Source organism: Gopherus evgoodei, chromosome 16, assembly GCF_007399415.2.
Source record: "Gopherus evgoodei ecotype Sinaloan lineage chromosome 16, rGopEvg1_v1.p, whole genome shotgun sequence".
Classification (NCBI taxonomy): Eukaryota; Metazoa; Chordata; order Testudines; family Testudinidae; genus Gopherus; species Gopherus evgoodei.
In genome coordinates this window covers 15,011,181-15,030,664 of record NC_044337.1, presented here as the reverse complement: position 1 = coordinate 15,030,664, position 19,484 = coordinate 15,011,181, and the positions used below count along the sequence as shown (strand labels likewise).

Sequence of the window (19,484 nt, the reverse complement as noted above, 5' to 3'; positions counted from 1 at the left end):
AGGCGCTCCCCCACCTCCCTCCCCCCCACTGCAAACAAATACCCCAGTGGAAGTGATCCGTCTTAATAGCCTTCTCACTTTGTAACTGCACTCCAGCTCTAATCATTTCAATCTGATGGCGCAAACAAGGTCTGTGGGAGACAATGGCATTTAAACACCTGGCCGTACCTGGCAGGGAGAGGGGAGCTGCAAACTGGAGAAATCTGTTGCAAAGTCACCTTCCCACAATGGACTCAATGAGGGGGGAGGGAGATAAACACTAAGTCTCTGAATTTCAGAGCCTAGTTACAATAATTAGGTGTTAAAGAAAGACGGCAGAGCCTGAAAGCCAGGCCTCCAGCACCCTCCCTCAGCTGGGGGGTAACCTCAGATGTGCAATATGGTAATGCGGCTTTCATGCCCTTTATTCCAGGCTGAATTATTTACTGTGTTCATGCTCTGCTAATCTAGGCTTAGCCTTCCCGATTCTGTCCTGATTGGTCTGAGTTCACACAGGCCTGATTTAACCCAGACCAAAAAATGGTCTCTAAAGCAGGGGTTTTCAACCTTTATCTTTCTGAGGCCCCTGCAACATGTTATAAAAACTCCACGGCCGGCCCACCTGTGCCACAATAGCTGGTTTTCTGCATATAAAAGCCAGGGCCGGTGTTAGGGGGTAGCAAGCAGGGCTTGCTGCTACCTGGCAGGCTACCCCAAAACTGCAGGCCAAGGAAGCCCCAGCTGCCAGGAAGCTAGGTGGGTAAGCTGGCAGGGAGCCAGGAAGGCACCATTGGAACATCAGCGAAACGGAGCTGTTTTCAAACATTTCATTTCGACCCATTGGCAAATGCCAAAGAAAAAATGTCTTGAGAATTTTTCCAGCTAGCTCTATGTTTTACACATGTGCAACCACCATTAAAATGCAACTTGCAAAGAACCTTCTCTCTGCCCCTGGAGCGCCACCAACCGAAAATCTTCCCTCATTTGTTCCTTCTGTGCTACACGAAGGATTCTCCGTAACTTTATTCACACTATTCACACTTTCCACAATCATGCCTTCAACTTTGCTGCTCTGGCCCCTTCACTAGCATTAACCTAAAACACCACTATTGGTTTCTAGCACAATTTAGCTAGCACGGTCTCAGGGAAAAAAGAGTTTGAACAGATCTTCAGCTGGTGTGAACTGAGGTAGGATCAAAGGAGCCTTACTGATTGACACCAGGGTCAGGGTCCCTTCCCATCTGTGGTAAGGAAAACCATGACTAGAGCCCTGCCTGACGCTAGCACATATGGAAAAGGTAACTAAGAAACCCACCAGTGTTCATGTCAAAATCTCTCCATGCCTGAGCAGCTTGCTGCCTCCAGATAAAGCAGCTTGGTGAATATTTCAGCCGATATGGAAAGGTTACTAGCTAAAAAGGTAATTATCAGTTTCAATTTTCTTTTCTAACAGCTGGTTTGGAGAAAGCCTGGCTGTCGGATGCACAGTAAGGAAAGTTCATTTCTGCAAAAAAGCCAACAGGTTCTACACTGACAAGAACCCCAGCATTTTATTTTCTGGCCTGACAGCATTTCAGATGAGCTACACAAAAGCCCCTTCCACTTACGAGGAGAGAAAAAAAACCCACCCCAGATTTCTCCAAGCAGCTTTTTAATCCCATGGCTTCAGAATAACTGGGGTCGTCAGAAATAAACAACTCTCTCACGCTTTTCTTTTTTCAAGCCTAAGGAAAGTGAAATCAAAATAACCAGGGACAGATGCTGCATCAGAAAGAAAATTAAAAGAATAGAGGTGGGGAAGATTTCAAGAGTTTCTTTCCTTCTGAATGGTCCAGTGACACACCGCACGCTCTCACGCCACTACACAGTAGCTGTTGCTACTCTCTATTGTCTGCTTAGGCCCCTCCTCCCCATGTAAAACATCTTTGCTGTGGGTGAAATTCACACCGGAAGAGGGCCAGCAGCATGAGGCCTATGAACCACTAAAGCCTTCAAAATAGGGGTTAAGCAGTGTGTAGGCCTCTGTCCAGGGGTGACTTTCACCCCATGATTGTATGCATTTCTGGAGACAAGGAAACAGACTGGATATCTCAAGGAGGAGGAGGGAAGAGAGGAAGGGGACAAGAACACATTAACACAAGGCAGACTTGGGCATCTCTCTTTGGATAGTGGAAGGAGGGAAACCAGCCTTGCCAAATCTTGTTTTCTTAAAGCCCCAGCTCCTGGAGTCATGTTATATCATGGGAATCTGATGATTGTAAAGAAAAGTTTGGAACGTGACCTAAAGGCTCAGAAACTAGACGACAAATAAAAAGCACCCGATGCTTATTTTAAAAAAAATTCCAGTGATTTTTTGGGGCCTCACTCCTGGTTTGAATGTTGAGGTTGGCCACCTGGGAAAGAGAGAGAGTCACAGTCCCCCTCTGAGGATGGGCTTAGAAATGAAAAATGGTCCCAGGGCTGCTGCAGGGTCTTTCACAGTCCACTAATGCACTACTCTTGAGCACTACATGACAAGACGGGAGGTGCTCATTGCTACTGTAAAGCCGTGGTTTGTGCCTGGTGTTTTGACTGTGCCCTCCAGTGGTTATGTCAGGTATAGTACTACTTAGTAAAGGAAACTGCCAGTTGAGCTTTGCTACCCAGAATCCTTGCCTGGAGGCTTGCTGGTAATGATCCACTGTGCTTCATTTTGTACTTTCCGGACACATCCAACCTTCAGCTGTCTTTTTTTTTTTAATTAATACAATACATCCCATGGGTGTGCAACACGTAGTCCCCCAGCTGGGGCTTCACAAAAGGGTGCACGTCCCAGCTGCCAGCTTACAGTAGCCACATGTGGATTTCAAGCATGGGAAAAAAACCCAAATCAACATGAGTTTTACAAGATTTAAAAATCAAAACTTGCACACCTTAATTTAGTGCTAGCAACTGGCTCGGAGTTTATCCACAGAATAAGCACAGCGTGAGTGGCAACACCCCTAGGCCACTCCTGTCTCCTCTAAAGCGACCGTCTCCACAGTACGAGAGGCATGCTCCAAGGGTATAGCCCACTCAATCACTGGCCTCGTCAATTCCAGCCCGGGGGTTAGTAATGACTGAAGCTTGCTACCATCTGATGTATGCTCCACCTGGGGCCCGCTGTGGTGGTGGTGTGTGTGTGCAAGTCTCCTAGGAACTGAACTCTGATCCATCAAGCTCATTTCATGTGGGGTGCAGAGCAGACATCAGGTGGTATCAAGCTTGGGTCATTTTCAACTTGGGCTGGAGTTGAACCAGTGACTTAGAAGTGAGGGGTTTCATGTCCTATTCCTCCCACTCCTGCTGCCCTTCTCAGGTGTTCAGATCAACAGCACCACAGTCATAACCGCAGCGAACAGCACGACTGGCTGCATGACTGATCGGCTGAGTTATCTCAGATTTTGCAATCCCCTCTCTCCCCAAAAAGCAGCCGTTCAGAGCTGCCTTAAAGCCAAAAACTTTGTCTCCTGTTTTGTTGTGTTGCGTCTACCCAAACCAAATCATAGATCACATAAAAATGCACAGTGCCCCATTGTGGGCTACACGCTGCATAGCACATTTCTGCAACCAGGAAGAAGCACAAACGAAATGCTCAAGGGTTGGGAGAAGGTTTCGACATGCACATTCTCCCTCTTCAAATCTGCTCATGCAGAAACACTGCAAAATTCTGACCTGGAATGCAAACACCCTAGAGTTGGGAGTTGTTTGGGACTGGAGCTGCTTTCACACTGGGCCCAATTCCGGCAGACACCCCTCCGAAACATGAAACACAAACCGTGAGAACACCTCCATACAAGCACGTCATGCTTAACCACAGAGGGTTTCCTGGATCAGCTCATTGGTCCCACAAGGCCTGGGTCCTGCCTCCAGCAGTGGCCAACACCTGCTGCTTTAAAGGAAGGCATAGAACTCCCATAATGCATCCTGTTAATTGTACAGTGATGAACGTGGTGAGGAAGAGGGCAAATGGTGACTTTTCACGACCCCTGCAGTGAGATCGGTGTACACCCTGACGTATGAGACCTGATTCCCCTTATTATCCTAGCTAGTATGGGGACAAATGGTCATGAAATTAACCAACCCTTTTAAACACTCAGCCACTTGCTGGCCTCCTGCAGCAGTGATGAATCTAGAGGATCACTCTTGTGGTCACTGAGAAGCCAAAAGAACTTGAGAGATGACCCGAGCTGCAAGATTCAGTGCTAGGTTTGAGCTTCCCTAAACTTTTGGGGGTGTTCAGATCTGCACCTTTCCTCAATACGCATGCATAACCTTAGAGCTCACTTACCTTCATGCTATCCTGGTGGTATTCGTGGGTGGTAGATGCTGTGGTCATAAACCTACAAAACCATCCCACCATATCAGCCACCCTAGAGTTCAATGGAGTCACTCCATCAATCAAGTGGCTGGAGGGACCCACTTAACAGAGAATATTACAAGGGCTACTCTGGACAGCTTGGCTGCAAAACGACTGAAGAGGCACCTGCATGGGGCAGGGCGGGAGGAGAGAACAGGCTACAGCTATCTGAAGAGTGTTAGCACCCAGGAGGAATTCTTTGGGGTGGGTCAAACTGTGGAACTGGAGCGAGGCTAGAAAACAGTGATGCTTTCCTAATTGTGAGCGCGACTGGCAGCCGGCATAGTCTCCCAAGGGCAGTCGTGGCCACCCCACAGGTTGGACCCTTTCATGTTACACTGGACAGAATGCTGTGCCCTGGGGACCAATCCTAGGCAGGGAGATGGAGTGTGTGACAGAACAGGTCTTTCCCCCCCATCTCTACAAGGGGCCTCAAATCCAGACCTAAATTTCCCAGCTTGGGCCCATCTCTGGTAAAGCCAGAGCCATGTAACAAACACGCAGTGCCGGCTGCCTTTAGTCGTAATGGGGTTTGCACCATTATGGGGGGAGGGGTGCGGGGGGGAAATCTGATTTTGTGGGAGGTAGGTTGGGGGGAAGGGGGACAGTACATACCATTGTACACCAATTCTGAGAATTTCAAGGCGAGCCCCTGCTTGATTTTCCGCACCTCCCGGTCCATGGTGAAGGCCTCAATATCTAAATGAGCATGGTACAGGATGGTCCCTGCTGGGGTCTCGTAGATACCTAGCCATTTTTCCAGGCAGGGGAAAAAAAAAACAGGAAAAAAAAAAAAAAAGGAGAGAAAAACGAATGAGATCAAAACTGTCAGCAAATGACAAAAAATAATGACTTGGCTGACAGAAGGAGCTGTGCTTGAGTCCATTCAGTCCCAGCTTGCTGTAAAATGCATCTGTCATTATATTCACGCTGGGGCCGAGACAGTCCACTCCGCGCCTTGCGGAGAAAATGTCTAGATTCCCCTCTTTGAAGAGGCACTCTGGCGAGGCGAAATGACAGGGTTTAGGAGCCGATCCCCCTGCCGATGCATGCCCACCGGTCTGTGGCTGAAAACCTGTAATTAAACAAGCGACGCGGGGCACAGGCACGGGGAGACGGGGGCCTGAAATACCCTCCACTCCCCTCCAGCGTAAAAAAAAAACAACAACACAACGAGAACCACACGTCAGCTGTGAAGAAATGAGGCTACCTGGGGTACTGGAGTGCAACCTCATTTGGGGCTGTCGACCCCCCCAGCTCCTCTCCCGCCTCTTCCCACCCCCACACCCCCGTTCTGAATCGCGGCAGAGCTTCGGAAAAACAGCCGCCGCAAGAGAAGTTTAATTATTTTGATGACTGAGTGCTGTGGGGCTGAGCCGGTTGGGCATCTCTGGGGGCAGAGGCAGAAAAGCCAGCTTTTTTTGTTCCAGCCTCTCTCGGCTTGGTTTACATTGATTTATTTTTGGTTAAATTTGAACCATGCCACTACCCTCATTCACCTCCACATCATGCATACGCGATGCCTGTGGATGAAGCATGTATCCATCGCCATGTGCTGGACACAGCAGGTAGGCACTCAGGCATATCCTGCAGTTACACACGCCTGCAGGGTCAAGTGACACACACACACCCCCCTTAATGTTTCAAGTGGCTCAAGTGGGATGGGCGATGTGACCTGGAGCACGGAGCTGCAGTGCCACTCAGATTTGGCCCATCCGCCCCTCCATAGACAGAGACAGGGTGTGGGGGGGATGGGCCAAGTCCTCAATGGTGCTGTGACCCCATGCACCAGGTCACAACATCATTCCGTTTCAGGGCCTGCTCAAACAGTGGACCCAGGACAAAATGCCCCTTTTGCAGGACAGGGGCTTGGAGCATCAATGCGGGAGAGTCCCACAAAACCCAGGACTGTTGGGAAGTACATGCATGCGCACACACACACACACACACAATCAGCAGGTCACATGCAGCATGCATGTTCATGAAGTGCGTGCACACACACACACACACACACACACACAGCGTGCCCAATAAATATGCAGAATGCACACACAGTAGGCTTAGCTACAAAGCACATACATGCAGTATGCATACCCTCAAAACACATATAAGTCCATCAGTGGCTATTAGCCAGGATGGGTAAGGAATGGTGTCCCTAGCCTCTGTTTGTCAGAGGGTGGAGATGGATGGCAGGAGAGAGATCACTTGATCATTACCTGTTACGTTCACTCCCTCTGGGGCACCTGGCATTGGCCACTGTTGGCAGACAGGATACTGGGCTGGATGGACCTTTGGTCTGACCTAGTATGGCCATTCTTATGTTCTTATGTACACCCATATCCCAGGGCTGTACATACTCACAAAGAATACCACCTGCCGTCTCCCCTCTCCGTCCCCATATTTCTAATATACAAGTGAAAACAGCTGTCTTGCACATACATCGTTTAACATTTTTGATCCTGGCAAACACAGCTAAAATACTGCTGCACGACCAGCAGGAGGAGCTCACATATTGTGTTTTGTTGTATCACACTACAAAAATAGATGCCTTAAAAAAAACAAAGCAGCAACAGTGTTAAATTGTTGTGGCTCCAAAATATACTTGAATGTAGACTACATCTTGAGGAGTGCTGCTGACTAATGCTGCAAACTAGAGAGGTATTTGAATTCAAGTGGGCATGCTGCAAGCTTTAACAGCTTTACAGGTCAATCCAATACCGCACAGGGCTGCTTTCAGTTTCAGTAAAGAAAAATGTGCCAAAGTATTCATTTAACTGGAAAATTCAGCACAAACTAATGGGAGAAGCTAACCCCCTGCAAAAAGGGCAAAGAAACATGAAATGAACCAAAGAAGGAAAATGCCTTTGTCCAGGTTCGGGTACCTGAGAATGTTTGCTGCTCAGTAGATCCACAAGGGCTAAGGGGTCGAGGAACAATTTTAGACACAACGGACTTATCATGCCAGACTGGGTCACTGGTCCAGAACATCCCATCAATGACTGTCATCTTGTTCTGATTTTTGTACAGTGCCCAGCACAATGGGGCCCTGGTCCAGGCATGCTCCTAGGTGCTCCAGTAACACATAATTAATAACAATATCCTGCTTCCAGCCGCAGATAATACTCGAGGCTTCAGAGTGAAGAGCAACCACCTCCATCACGCGCCTGACTGATGGGAGAGGGGAGCAGAGGAGATTCCTTTCTGACCCCCGTGGAGATCACGTATATTCTACCTACTTGGTGGGGCACTGGTGACTAGGACAACTAGCAACTGATGAGTCTGCTACAGCCTTGGGTAAGAGAGATGGGTCTTTTAGCTCAGGCAGTAGCAGCTCATGCATTAAGAGCTAAAGATCCTGGTTCAAGCCCCCTGCCGCTAGCCCAGCCAGGGTGTGGGCATCACAATCCGGTAAGGCCTTGACACTTGAGTGGGGATTGCCCTTACGCTTGCTCACAGAGCAACCGGGCATTGAATTACCCAGCCCTGCCTATTAAAGGGAAGAAGAGAGGAAGGAACCCCACTGACACCAAAAAGCCACGGCTAAAACGTACGTCTATCCACAGGACCAGACTGGAGCCAACGTCATGCTCAATGGCAAGACGAGATGTCACTCAGTTACACCTCTCTGCAGGTGACACGACAAGGGGGATCAATAGCTACCTTCAGGCAAGTCAAGTGGGACTCTCACTGACTCAGTTTTTCTACCTGTACTATTCCTCTCCTCCCGTGATTAGTCTGGCTTGCCTATTTAGAGGATGACAAGACAGTCTCTGAACTGAACTGCTCACTAGACAAGCATACAGCACCTAGAACAATAAGTACATTAGAATGGCCATACTGGGTCAGACCAAAGGTCCATCTAGCCCAGCATCCTGTCTTCCAACAGTGGCCAGTGCCAGGCACCCCAGAGGGAATGAACTGAACAGGGAATCCTCAAGTGATCCATCTCCTGTCGCCCATTCCCAGCTTCTGGCAAACAGAGGTTAGGGACACCATCCCTGCCCATCCTGCCTAATAGCCATTGATGGACCGATCCTCCATGAACTTATTTAGTTCATTTTTGAACCCTTATAGTCTTGGCCTTTGCAACATCCTCTGGACAGGAACTGGTGTAATGCACATAATAAAATAATGCCCTGGGGGCACTTACTGGTACATTAGACCCTCTGGAGAGGTGGATGTATTGGGCTTCAGAGAGACTGCGGCAAAGCAACTGCTCCAAACAGAACATTTAAAAGCAACACGTAACGCCAATAACACAATTAATATTCCTGCACCTTCCCTTAGAAGGTGTTAAAGTTAATTTGGACTGATCAAAAGCTTGGTTTTTGTGTCTCTTTCCCTCCCCCACCCACATTTCCCCTTCGCTCACGGCAGGGGATGCAGAATAGACGAGCACTGTCTGTGTTTCTTTATTATTTTTATTTGATTTGTGACAGAAATCTGATGCTAAAAGACTGCAGTTCCGAGCGCCTTTGACAGTCGGCGTATGAACCACTGCGCAAGGAAGGGAGGGAAGTGACAGCCAAGCTCCCAGCATTGCAATGGAGGAGACAAGAGACACCTTCAAAGTGACACTCACAGCGTCTCCAAGTGTCTATTTTCATCTCCCCGTGTTTACAGGAAAAAGACAGAGGTGTCAGCGATGCAGCCTGGCGGCGCTTCAATCACACCATAATTACTGCTGAGAAAGGAGATGTGGGGGGGAGAGAAAGTGGACGGGAAGAAGGGGAGAGGAACGGAGACAGCTGCTGCTTAAAATTTTCTAATTTGTAACCTCTACTGTCAGTTTACCGTGAACTGAACCGTTTAGCCGTATTGACTGTGATCTGTCAATTTCAACAGGGATCAATATGCTGACATGCCATGCCTGCTCCTGCCAAACCGGGTCCAAAAGGGAAAATGAGGGGGACACAAGATTAAAAGTGAGAACGCCCCCACCCCAGCTCTTGCATGACGCACAAGCTCACATGCACACCAGAGCTGAAGGGCCCCAGAGGTTTGACAGTACGCGCTCTAGGGCAGGGAAGTGTCTGCACAGAGCCCGGCCCAGCAGGGCCCGGAGCCGAGCTCACAGCAAGGAGGATACCACGGCTGGTGGAACTAGAGAGAGCACTTAATGCTACACTCGTTACTAAGTTCATCCCTGACTGTGCAATCCCCCCAAAGTTCTTGGACATTACGATCCAGGGTAGGGGACGCTCCCCGCCGAGCTCTATTCCCAAAGCATCCTCAGCAGCCTGGGACAAAGGACCCTGTTGTGCTGCTACACAGACTGCGGCAAGGCCAGGCTGTCCCTGTAGGGCTGGACTGGCAGACCAAGAAGCCTCAAGGTACAGCTACACTGCAGCTGGATGGACTCGCACTAGCTTGGACTGCAAGGGCGGCTCGGGGTGCAAGTGGTGGGAAAGGCTGGCCTCCCTGCGTACGCACCGAGGGGCTCAGGCAGGCCTGCATTCAGGCAAGGAGGAAATGAAACACCCAGCACTTTTGGCAGAGGCAGAAGCCCGACTGTCCCCTCCCTTCCAGCTTCCTCCCCATCGATTTCATTTACTTCCCTAATTAGCCCCCCTTCAGAGTTAAAAAGATAATTTGATAATGAGGCCATGAAAAGCCGCACGAGGCAGGAAAACGACTCCCATTTGCAGCCTGCCCTCTCGAGCCGCAGCGGCGCTTAGCTGGTTCGGCTTCATTGTCGCTGGCAGGCAGGAGCTGCGCTATAAGCGCGGGTGCCCAGAGCACTATGAATTAGCCACCGGCGTCCCACTAAAACATACACAACCAAACCTGGTAAACAGGGCTTACGAGGCTGGTGCCAAGCTTCCCCGCTCGCCCTCCTCCCGGGAGCCCGTAACGAATTTCAGTGAGAGGCTTTGTAAAAATCAATACAACTGAATTTTCCCCTTCCCACCTCCCCACCTTTGCTTGTTGGGATGGACGTTAGAATTCCCATAGCAATGTCCCACCACTCCATCTCCCCTCAATGTAAGAGGCGACTCTGGGATGGGTGATGGGGAAGGTGGCGATCCCCAGTCCCCACTGCAGGGCCCTGGATCCTACGTGTCCATGGGGAGCCCCAGTGAAGTTAAGGGGCTTTGCCCAGGCACAGGAGCCTAGCCATGTCCCTCTTTGCTGAATCAAGGTCTAAAGCAGCAGCAAGCTAACCCTGCTCCACTTGGGTCAGGAAGGAGAAATGACTATTGGGACATGTATCTCCCATGGCCCAGCTACCTCTACAGATTAAAAGAGGAGGGAAGTCGCTTCCTGCAGGGAGCAAGGGGCAGCCCTCAGCTGGAAGCCTAGCCCCACTGAAACCAGTGGGAGCTTTGCCATGGGCTCCAGTGGAGCCAGGATTTCACCCCGGGACGGATAGGAAGCTGCCAGCATGGCTCTCTCTTGGGCACAAGTTGGGTGCCCCAGTCTATGATTAAAATACTTTTTCAGAGTGGCTCAAATGCTTGTTCTCTTCTCTCTGGTTTCTTCCCCCACTATTATCAATCACCAAGACACTGAAAGAGAGCTTCTCTTTAGACTCCAATCACCCACAGCTTCTGTCCCCCAGGCCCTTGTTAACGGTACAGATCTAGGGGTCCTGGTATCACAATCTGGCACTCTTGGAGGGTCTGTGTCATAAACCCTGGACCACGACTTCTCTGCACAGAAGCCCAGAAAAGTTTAATCAAGGAGCTGGTGAAGAACCAGCTTGGTAAAGCCTGTTCTGCATGCTCCTGATCATACCAGAGATCTGCGTGGCTTGAGGGGCCCTGAGCTTAGCTATGGAACAGCCACTATTCTGATCTATGTTCACAGGTTCCTGGCACTTGCTTCCTCCAAAACTCATCCCACTTCTTCTGCGCTGACTTGTACAAAACAAATCCTATTTGTTGTTCCTTCCCTATCCCGTGTGTCAGTCTGCCCCTAGGCCAGGAGCACCCTGGAACAGGGACCATTCCTTCTTGAAAGCCTGGAAAGCACCTACCCCATCACAAGTGCTACAATAACCAACCAACAACTAACTGTTTTCTAATTAGTAACAGCAGCAGCCTGGAAAAGGACAGGGGAAAAATGGCAATTTTTTCCCCCCCATCAAAACTTGAAATTGACATTTCAAAATTCCCAACCAGCTCTTGAGAGTTGGTCACATGAATGGGAGGGGGAGGAATTCATCAAACACTTTCTCTGTTTTTTTCCCCATCAAAATTTCAACCAGTTTCACTAATTCTCTCCCTGCCATTGTCCTAGAGGAGTATTCCTGTGATGAGGCCCAGAGGCTGCATCCTATGATCTCCGATCACCATTTTTGTAGTCATTAGACTGTTTCAGTCAGGGTGCGATTTTTTACTAAAAGTGAGTTACATGGTACAATCCATAATTCTATCAGTAGAAAGAAGTCTTTTACCAGTAATGCTTATTCCCCAGCCCTTCTGGGAATAGCTATACCAATATAACTGCATCCACAAGGGGGGAGTCGTACTAGGAGCTGAAGGAATCTTTGGAGAAAAAAATCAAAATGTTTCATTTAGGGCTGTCAATTAATCGCAGTTAACTCACATGATTAACTAAAAAAAAAATTCACTGCAATTAAAAAAATCAATCGTGTTTATCGCACTGTTAAACAATAGAATATGAATTGAAATTTATTAAATCTTTTGGATGTTTTTCCACATTTTCAAATATGCTGATTTCTATTACAACACAGAATACAAAGTGTACACTGCTCACTTAATATTATTTTTATTACAAAGATTTGCACTGTAAAAATAAGCAAAAGATAGTATTTTTCAATTCACCTCATACAATTACTGCAGTGCAATCTCTTTATCGTGAAAGTGTAACTTACAAATGTAGATTTTTTTTTGTTACATAACTGCACTCAGAAACAAAACAATGTAAAACTTTAGAGCCTACAAGTCCACTCAGTCCTATTTTTTGTTCAGCCAATTGCTAAGACAAACAAGTTTGTTTACATTTACAGGAGATAATGCTGACTGCTTCTTATTCACAATTAGAACAGGCATTCCCATGGCACTTTTGTAGCAGGCATTGCAAGGTATTTACATGCCAGATATCCTAAACATTCATATGCCCCCTCATGCTTTGGCTGCCATTCCAGAGGACATGCTTCCACGCTGATGATGCTCATTAAAAATAATAATGCATTAATTAAATTTGTGACTGACCTCCTTGGAGGAGAATTGTATGTTTCCTGTTCTGTTTTACCCACATTCTGCCATATATTTCATGTTATAGCAGTCTCAGATGATGACCCAGCACATGTTCGTTTTAAGAACACTTACTACAGATTTGACAAAACAGAAATCTCACATTGGTACCTTTTTTGTAAGGCTAGATACAGCACTCGACCCAAGGTTTTAGAATCTGAAGTGCCTTCCAAAATCTGAGAGGGACGAGGTGTGGAGAATGCTTTGAGATGACTTAAAAGAGCAACACTATGACACGGAAACTACAGAACCCAAACCACCAAAAATAGAAAATCAACCTTCTGCTGGGGGCATCTGACTCACGTGATACAAATGAACAAGCATCAGTCCGCACTATTTTGGATCATTACTGAGCAGAAGCTATCATCAGCATGGACACATGTCTTCTGGAATTATGGTTGAAGCATGAAGGGACAAATAAATCTTTAGTGCATCTGGCATGTAAATGATCTTCGATGCCGGCTACAACAGTGCTATGCGAAAGCCTGATTGTAAACAGGGCATGGGCAGCATTATCTCCTGCAAATTGTAACCAAACTTGTTTGTCTGAGTGATTGGCTAAAGTAGGACTGAGTGGACTTGTAGGTTCTAAAGTTTTACATTGCATTTAAAAATAAAACAGTTATTTTTTGTACCTAATTCTACATTTGTAAGTTCAACTTTCATTATAAAGAAATTGCACTACAGTACTTGTATTAGGTTGCCAATCTGTTCTGGAGGAAAATTCCTTCCCGATCCCAAATATAGCGATCAGCTAAACCCTGAGCATGTGGGCAAGGTTCACCAACCAGCACCCAGGAAATAATTCTCTGTAGTAACTCAGATCCCACCCCATCTAACATCCCACCACAGGCCACTGGGCATATTTACTGCTAATAGTCAAAGATCATTAATTGCCAAAATTAAGCTATCCCATCATACCATCCCCTCCACAAACTTATCAAGCTTAGTCTTGAAGCCAGATATGTCTTTTATCCCCACTGCTCCCCTTGGAAGGCTGTTCCAGAACTTCACTTCTCTGATGGTCAGAAACCGTCATCTAATTTCAAGTCTAAACTGCTTGATGGCCAGTTTATATCCATTTGTTCTTGCGTCCACATTGGTACTGAGCTTAAATAATTCCTCTCCCTCCCTGGTATTTATCCCTCTGATATATTTATAGAGAGCAATTATATCTCCGCTCAGCCTTCTTTTGAGCCTCTCTCTCTCTCTCTCATGTATCCCAGCCCTAAAACATGGCCTAGTCACAAATGTTGTACAGCTTTACTTATACTGATGTGGTTAAAGCAGTACAAATCTCCTAGTGGAGATGCAGTTATATCAGTAAAAAGGCACCTAGATGGGTATAGGAAGTGGAATAAACGTACAGGAGTAAGACACCTTTATACCATGTTAGGTGTTACTGCTATAACTATACTGGGAAAAAAATGCATATCCCTAGCTGATGAAATTATACCAGTACAAAACCTGTGTACACACTAGACCTAATTTAGCAAAGATAGGCATTAGCTTGAGCCTGGTCTACACTACGGAGTTAGGTTGATGTAAGGCAGCTTATGTCGACCTAACTCTGTAATCGTCTACACTAAAATGTCGCTCCCACTGATGTAACTCGCCCACTACGCTGACTTACTAACTCCACCTCCACGAGAGGCGTAGCGCTTAAGTTGATGCAGTTCGGTTGATGCAGTGTGTTGCTTACATCAACTGGGGCTGCCTTTCAGTAGCCATCCCACAATGCCCCACACTCACAATACAACCGATACAAGTGCTCCTGGTGAGGACGTGCACCGCTAACACAAGGAGCACAACGTGGACATGCAAAAGTGATTTAATTTTGTAGTGTAGATTTGCCCAAAGTCCTGCTGATGTTAGTGGGACTAAGCACATGCTTAAAGTTAAGCTTGCACTTAAATGCTTAGATGGACACAGAATGGGGTCCTGGTCCAGGAGTAGGGCTCCTCTGCGCTATGGTAATACAAACAATGAAGAGCGATAAACACAATGGTAAATGTTTTATGTGGTCAGCAATGTCACAGTGCAGGGGCTTGGAGCATCACGGCAATGTCTGATGGCGTAATGCTTGGATTGTCGCCCTAGCTGGAGGAGGCTGACTGAGAAGGAGAACTCGCCTGTTTATACCCAAACACGCTGGCGATCACTCAGCAATGACACGCGGGAAATGTACATGATGGTTAAATGGGATTTAGGGCAATTATTGAATGCTGTAAGGGTCACTGGAGCACATCAGTGGCTCTTTAAAATAAAACAAACCAAAAAAGATCGTGACAAATGACTCAGTGTCCGGAGACTCACAAACAAAGGGCATCAGTTTAGAGAGCTGATGACTTTTTAAATTCAATTGCGCTAACTAAAATCAAACCAGGGGGGTTGGGCCTTTGGCTGCAGGACTTGCTAACGCACTTGTAAATAATTCCCTCCTGTCTTGATCTGAAGGAAGACTGAGCTGGATTGTGTTTTGCTGTGAAATGCTATCATAATATTAGCTCCTGCCTTGCTGCCTAGGGTAGGTTTAAATATAGGGTGCACATAAATAAATATTAAAGAGAGTTGAAGGGAGCGGGGAAATGAAATGGAGACGCTAACTAGCTGTACTGATATTCACCTCAGAAGGAGGCAGCTCTTGTCCCCTGAGATTTTCAACAAAGCTGTTTCTCACCAACAAATGACAACCCCAAGAGTTCAAGAGTCAGGCCAGCCAAAATAAACAAATAAATAAAAATATCAAGAGATTAGCTTACAAATCATGAGATTTTAAAAATATTTTGGGTTCTTTTTATTTGCCTTCTGAGCTACTAACCTTTAGGGGGTCATGTTCCCAAGCTTACCCCTGCAATCTTCAGCACTAGAAATTCACATTTTTGAATGAAAGCCGAGACTCTAACATTATCCCCTGACTCCAGGAGCTGGGACTTGGAAAACACTAAATATTGTGAGAGCTTGTGAAAAAATCATGAGAGTTGGCAGCACTAATCCCCCTCCCTGCCTAAACCTTGACATTTGTCCACTGGTAAAAAAAACAATGGCTTAGATATTTACTGTTTCCCCTTTTGATTCACTTAGCTCAAGATACTGGAAGGAAGTTCCTTGGAGTTTTCAATGTTCCTCACTGAAGAGGAAAGTTAAAAGTCCTTAAAAATGAAAAACTGATTCTAGACTCAGAGGTTCACAGGAAAAGAAGGAGATTTTAGAGATATGGTGTTTTAGGTGGGAGGACGTGAATAAATATTATTTATTAATTGTGTTGCAGTAACACCTTGAGGCAGCAATCAGGGATCTCTCTCTCACACACAAACAAAGTCCCTACCAAAAAAACCTTATAATCACAGGCCTCAATCCTGTGCACACTGGGCCCCAAACGAGAAAAGGAACAGGGCCCCTTAATCCAATAAGCATTAGTGACTATTAAGAGAGGCTGCTGGTTAGATATCGAGGGCAATTCTTGATGACCAGATGCTCACCTACAATGGTGAGGGAGGCTGGATAAGTGCTTTCATAGGGTGGAATCCTGGCTCTGTTGAATCAGTGACAAAACTCCCTTTCACTTCAATCAGCAGGGCCAGGATTTCACCCATAGGGCTTCGTAGGTCTGGATCCTGCACTCTGCCCACGGCTGAGCAGTGGAGAGTAGCCAGCTCTTTTTTGAGGGCGAGGCCCTTAGGAGCTGCCTGGGGCTGAGGCGTGGGAGGGGCTCTCACCTCGGGACTTCATGCCGATGAACCGATTCTCCACAATGTCAATGCGCCCCACGCCGTGCTTGCCTCTGGGGAAAGAAGGGAGAGGAGAGGTGGGACAGTTGTCACACGTTGCCAGGGGATGAACGAGCCACTGGGAGGCGGCTGAGCTGCTCGGCAAAAGGAGTTTATGAGATGCCAACCGGGCAGCGTCAGCCCTTTCTGGCACTCCGCACTAGGAGGGCTCAGTTCGACTCCCATTGAGGTCACTGGGATCCACTGGCTTTATGGGAAGTTCTGGCTAGGCTTTTATGCTGTGGCCAGCACTGTGATACAGGATCCCCTCCGATCCAGCCCCAGAGAGAGGGCTACTGACCTAGCGGATGGGAGGAAGCAGATGTGATCAATCGGGATTTTAGCATGGCTTTTGACACAGTCCCACATGAGTCTCATAACCAAAGCAGGGAAATGTGGTCTAGGTGAAAATACTATAAGGTGGGTGCCCAACTGTTTGAAAGACCATGCTCCAAGAGGAGTTATCAATGGTTCGCTGTCAAACTGGAAGGCCGTATCTAGTGGGGCCCAGCAGGGGTCAGTCCTGGGTCCGGTACTATTCAATATTTTCATTGATGACTTGGATAATGGAGTGGATAATGTGTTTAGAATATTTGCGGAGGACACCAAGATAGGAAGGCTTGCAAGGACAATCTGGAGGCTTTCCAGATTAACCCCTGAGGGGGCTTGAACTAGAATAGCCCCCTCACCCATCGCCAAGCCCTTCCCACTGCTTCCTCAGGGATTTCTCACATGAAAGCTCAACCGCTCTCAGCCACCATATGCCATTAACCCTGACATGCCCACGGTTCAGGTCAGCACCTGGACTGCAGGTTGCCTCCCCCAGGCCAGGACTTAGACAGACCCAGTGTGGAGATAGGAGGCAGCACAGCCTGTTAGTCAGCCTGGGAGCTGGAGAGCCCAAGAGAACCACCAGGTTCTTGTCTGCCAGCAGCTTCAGTAAAGAATCCTTTTTATAATCATTACTGCCCTGTTTCTCCTCTGCCACAAAATTACAACACCCATTTTTAAATTCATGGGATGGTCCCAATTTCCACAGCCTCCCTCCAGGCCCTGAGAGCATGGCTCAGGGGGCAGGTACAGAGCCTTGGATTTAGCTTGGACTTTGCAGCGCAGCGACCCACATCAGGATGCTGTGCACCACCAGACAGTGTCACTATGGGCAGGCGGCTCAGGGGAGGGCCAGGCCTGGCAGTGCCAGCCCGAAGCAGAGGGGAGGAAAGTGGGTGACAGCATTTCTCTCCCTTCTCTGCCCCACAGAGATGGATGAGAGCGGAGCCCAGCGCCACCACAGACACACGCTGGCCCAGATCCTCAAAAGTGTTTAGGTACTTTGGAGTTAGGCACTAAATACCTTTGAGGTTCCAGGCCAGTACTTCTGGCTGCGGAGCGTATGTGCTGAAGCCATCAAACAGGCTCTGTCAGCAGTCACGCTGCCTCACAGTAGGCTGGGAACAGCTGGAATATGATCCATTATCAGGAGTCCTCCCCTCACCGTGCCACCAAAAAAAACCCCTTTGCAGCTTGGATAGAGAAGGGAATGTGGAAGCCCCTTCCCCACCCCCGAAAGCCGACCCTCGTTGCCAATGAAAATCCTCCTTTCATCTCCTCATTTACCCCTTGGGCCAGGAGAGCTCCGAGTAAACGTGGCCCAGCAGGCCATGAGACAAATACACAGGCAAGAGAAGGGACGAAGGGGAGCTGCTGCAGCTGCATTCGCCCTTGGTGAAGTCATTTTAAAACCACTTAATTAACATTTAAAAAGAGAACTACATGGAAAAGTTCATTCACATTCAACTGCAGGGGGATAAAGGCAGGGGCACAAAGGAGGAGTGGGATGGGGGCATCTGTGTGGCACTTGGCGAAGGGATGGATGAATGGTTCCCCTGGGGCCTGCCTACTTCTGAGCCAAAGACGGGACCATAGCCCGTTGAGAAGCGGTGGAACACAGAGCCATGTGGAAGGTACCAGAGGGAAGGGGCAGAGGGACATTTTCCAAGGTGTACATGAAAGCATCATGCCCAGCTGAAAGGCTTTTCGTCTGAATCACAGCTTGGATTCCTGACCCTGGGGCTGTGCTGGAGACGACTCTCAGCTCACACCCGCGGGGGTCAGTCAGAGGCAGCTTTACTGGCGTCGGTGGAGTAAGTGAGGAAAGCATCCAAGCCAGGATGGCTCGCCACAGTCCCCAGGCCCTGTTAAGGTGGAACGCGGTCTTGTTCTCCTGGGCCAGAAGAATGGGTTGTGTCTCGGGGACTTGATGGTGGTGGAGGGAATCCAACACCACAGTTATCTGGCAGAGCAGAAAACCCTAAAGCACCCACTTCCCGACAAAGGAAGGGAGACAAAAGAGACAGGGAAAGCATCCAAGTGACCAAATCTTCTGTTTCTAGTAGCCCTGTAAAAGCAGAATCATCCCTCGCAGTGAGAGAGGACAGGGATGGCTGAAGGGAAGGAACCTATCTGAAAAAACAGTGTGGGTAGGAGAGCCTGGCACATGAGTAGTGATGAGTCAGTCCAGCTGGATGTCAGGTACTTGGCCAGGGGCCACTGAGGCAATCGGACCTTTGGGGCAGGTAACCTAGAACCTAGGGACTGATGCTGACACAGTTACTGGAAAGCCAGTTCTTCCCAGTCAAAAAACACCAAGGGAACTGAGCGTTACCATGGGAGAGAGGATTCTGGGCTCTGGGCTCAGCTGGGCCACTGGTTCCCTGTGTAACCAGGACTCAGGAGCAGAGCTGAAACTAGAACTGTTGGTCATGTGCTCTAACCACTAGACCATGCTCCCTTTACGGTTGCCAACTTTCTATCTGCATAAAACCAAACATACTTGCACCGCCCCCTGGCCTGTCCCCTCTGAGGCCCCACGCCCACTCACTCCAGCCCCCCTCCCTCCATTGCTCTCTCTCCCCTCCTCCCTCACTTGGCTGGGGCCAGAGGCTGGGGTGCAGGAGGGATGCAGGCTCCAGGTGGGGGTGCAGGCTCTGAGGTGAGGCCAGAAATGAGGGCTTCAGGGTGTGAGAAGGGACTCCAGGCTAGGGTGCAGAAGGGCGTGCGGGGTGCAGACTCTGGGAGGGGGCTCAGGGCTGGAGTAGGTGGCTGAAGCGTGGAAGGGGGTGAGGGCTCCAGCTG

General features: G+C 48.3%; 1 protein-coding gene across 2 annotated transcripts in view; it reads right to left on the bottom strand.

Moving 5' to 3' along the window:
- Positions 1–19,484, bottom strand: part of ASS1 (argininosuccinate synthase 1) — a 74,607-nt gene that overhangs the window by 12,799 nt on the left and 42,324 nt on the right. For both annotated transcript variants that reach the window (XM_030535302.1, XM_030535303.1), the window contains exons 12-13: positions 16,299–16,363; positions 4,973–5,104 (exon numbers count right to left, since the gene is read on the bottom strand). In XM_030535302.1, coding sequence (XP_030391162.1) covers positions 4,973–5,104; positions 16,299–16,363 — 197 coding nt within the window. The remainder of the gene's footprint in view (positions 1–4,972; positions 5,105–16,298; positions 16,364–19,484) is intronic.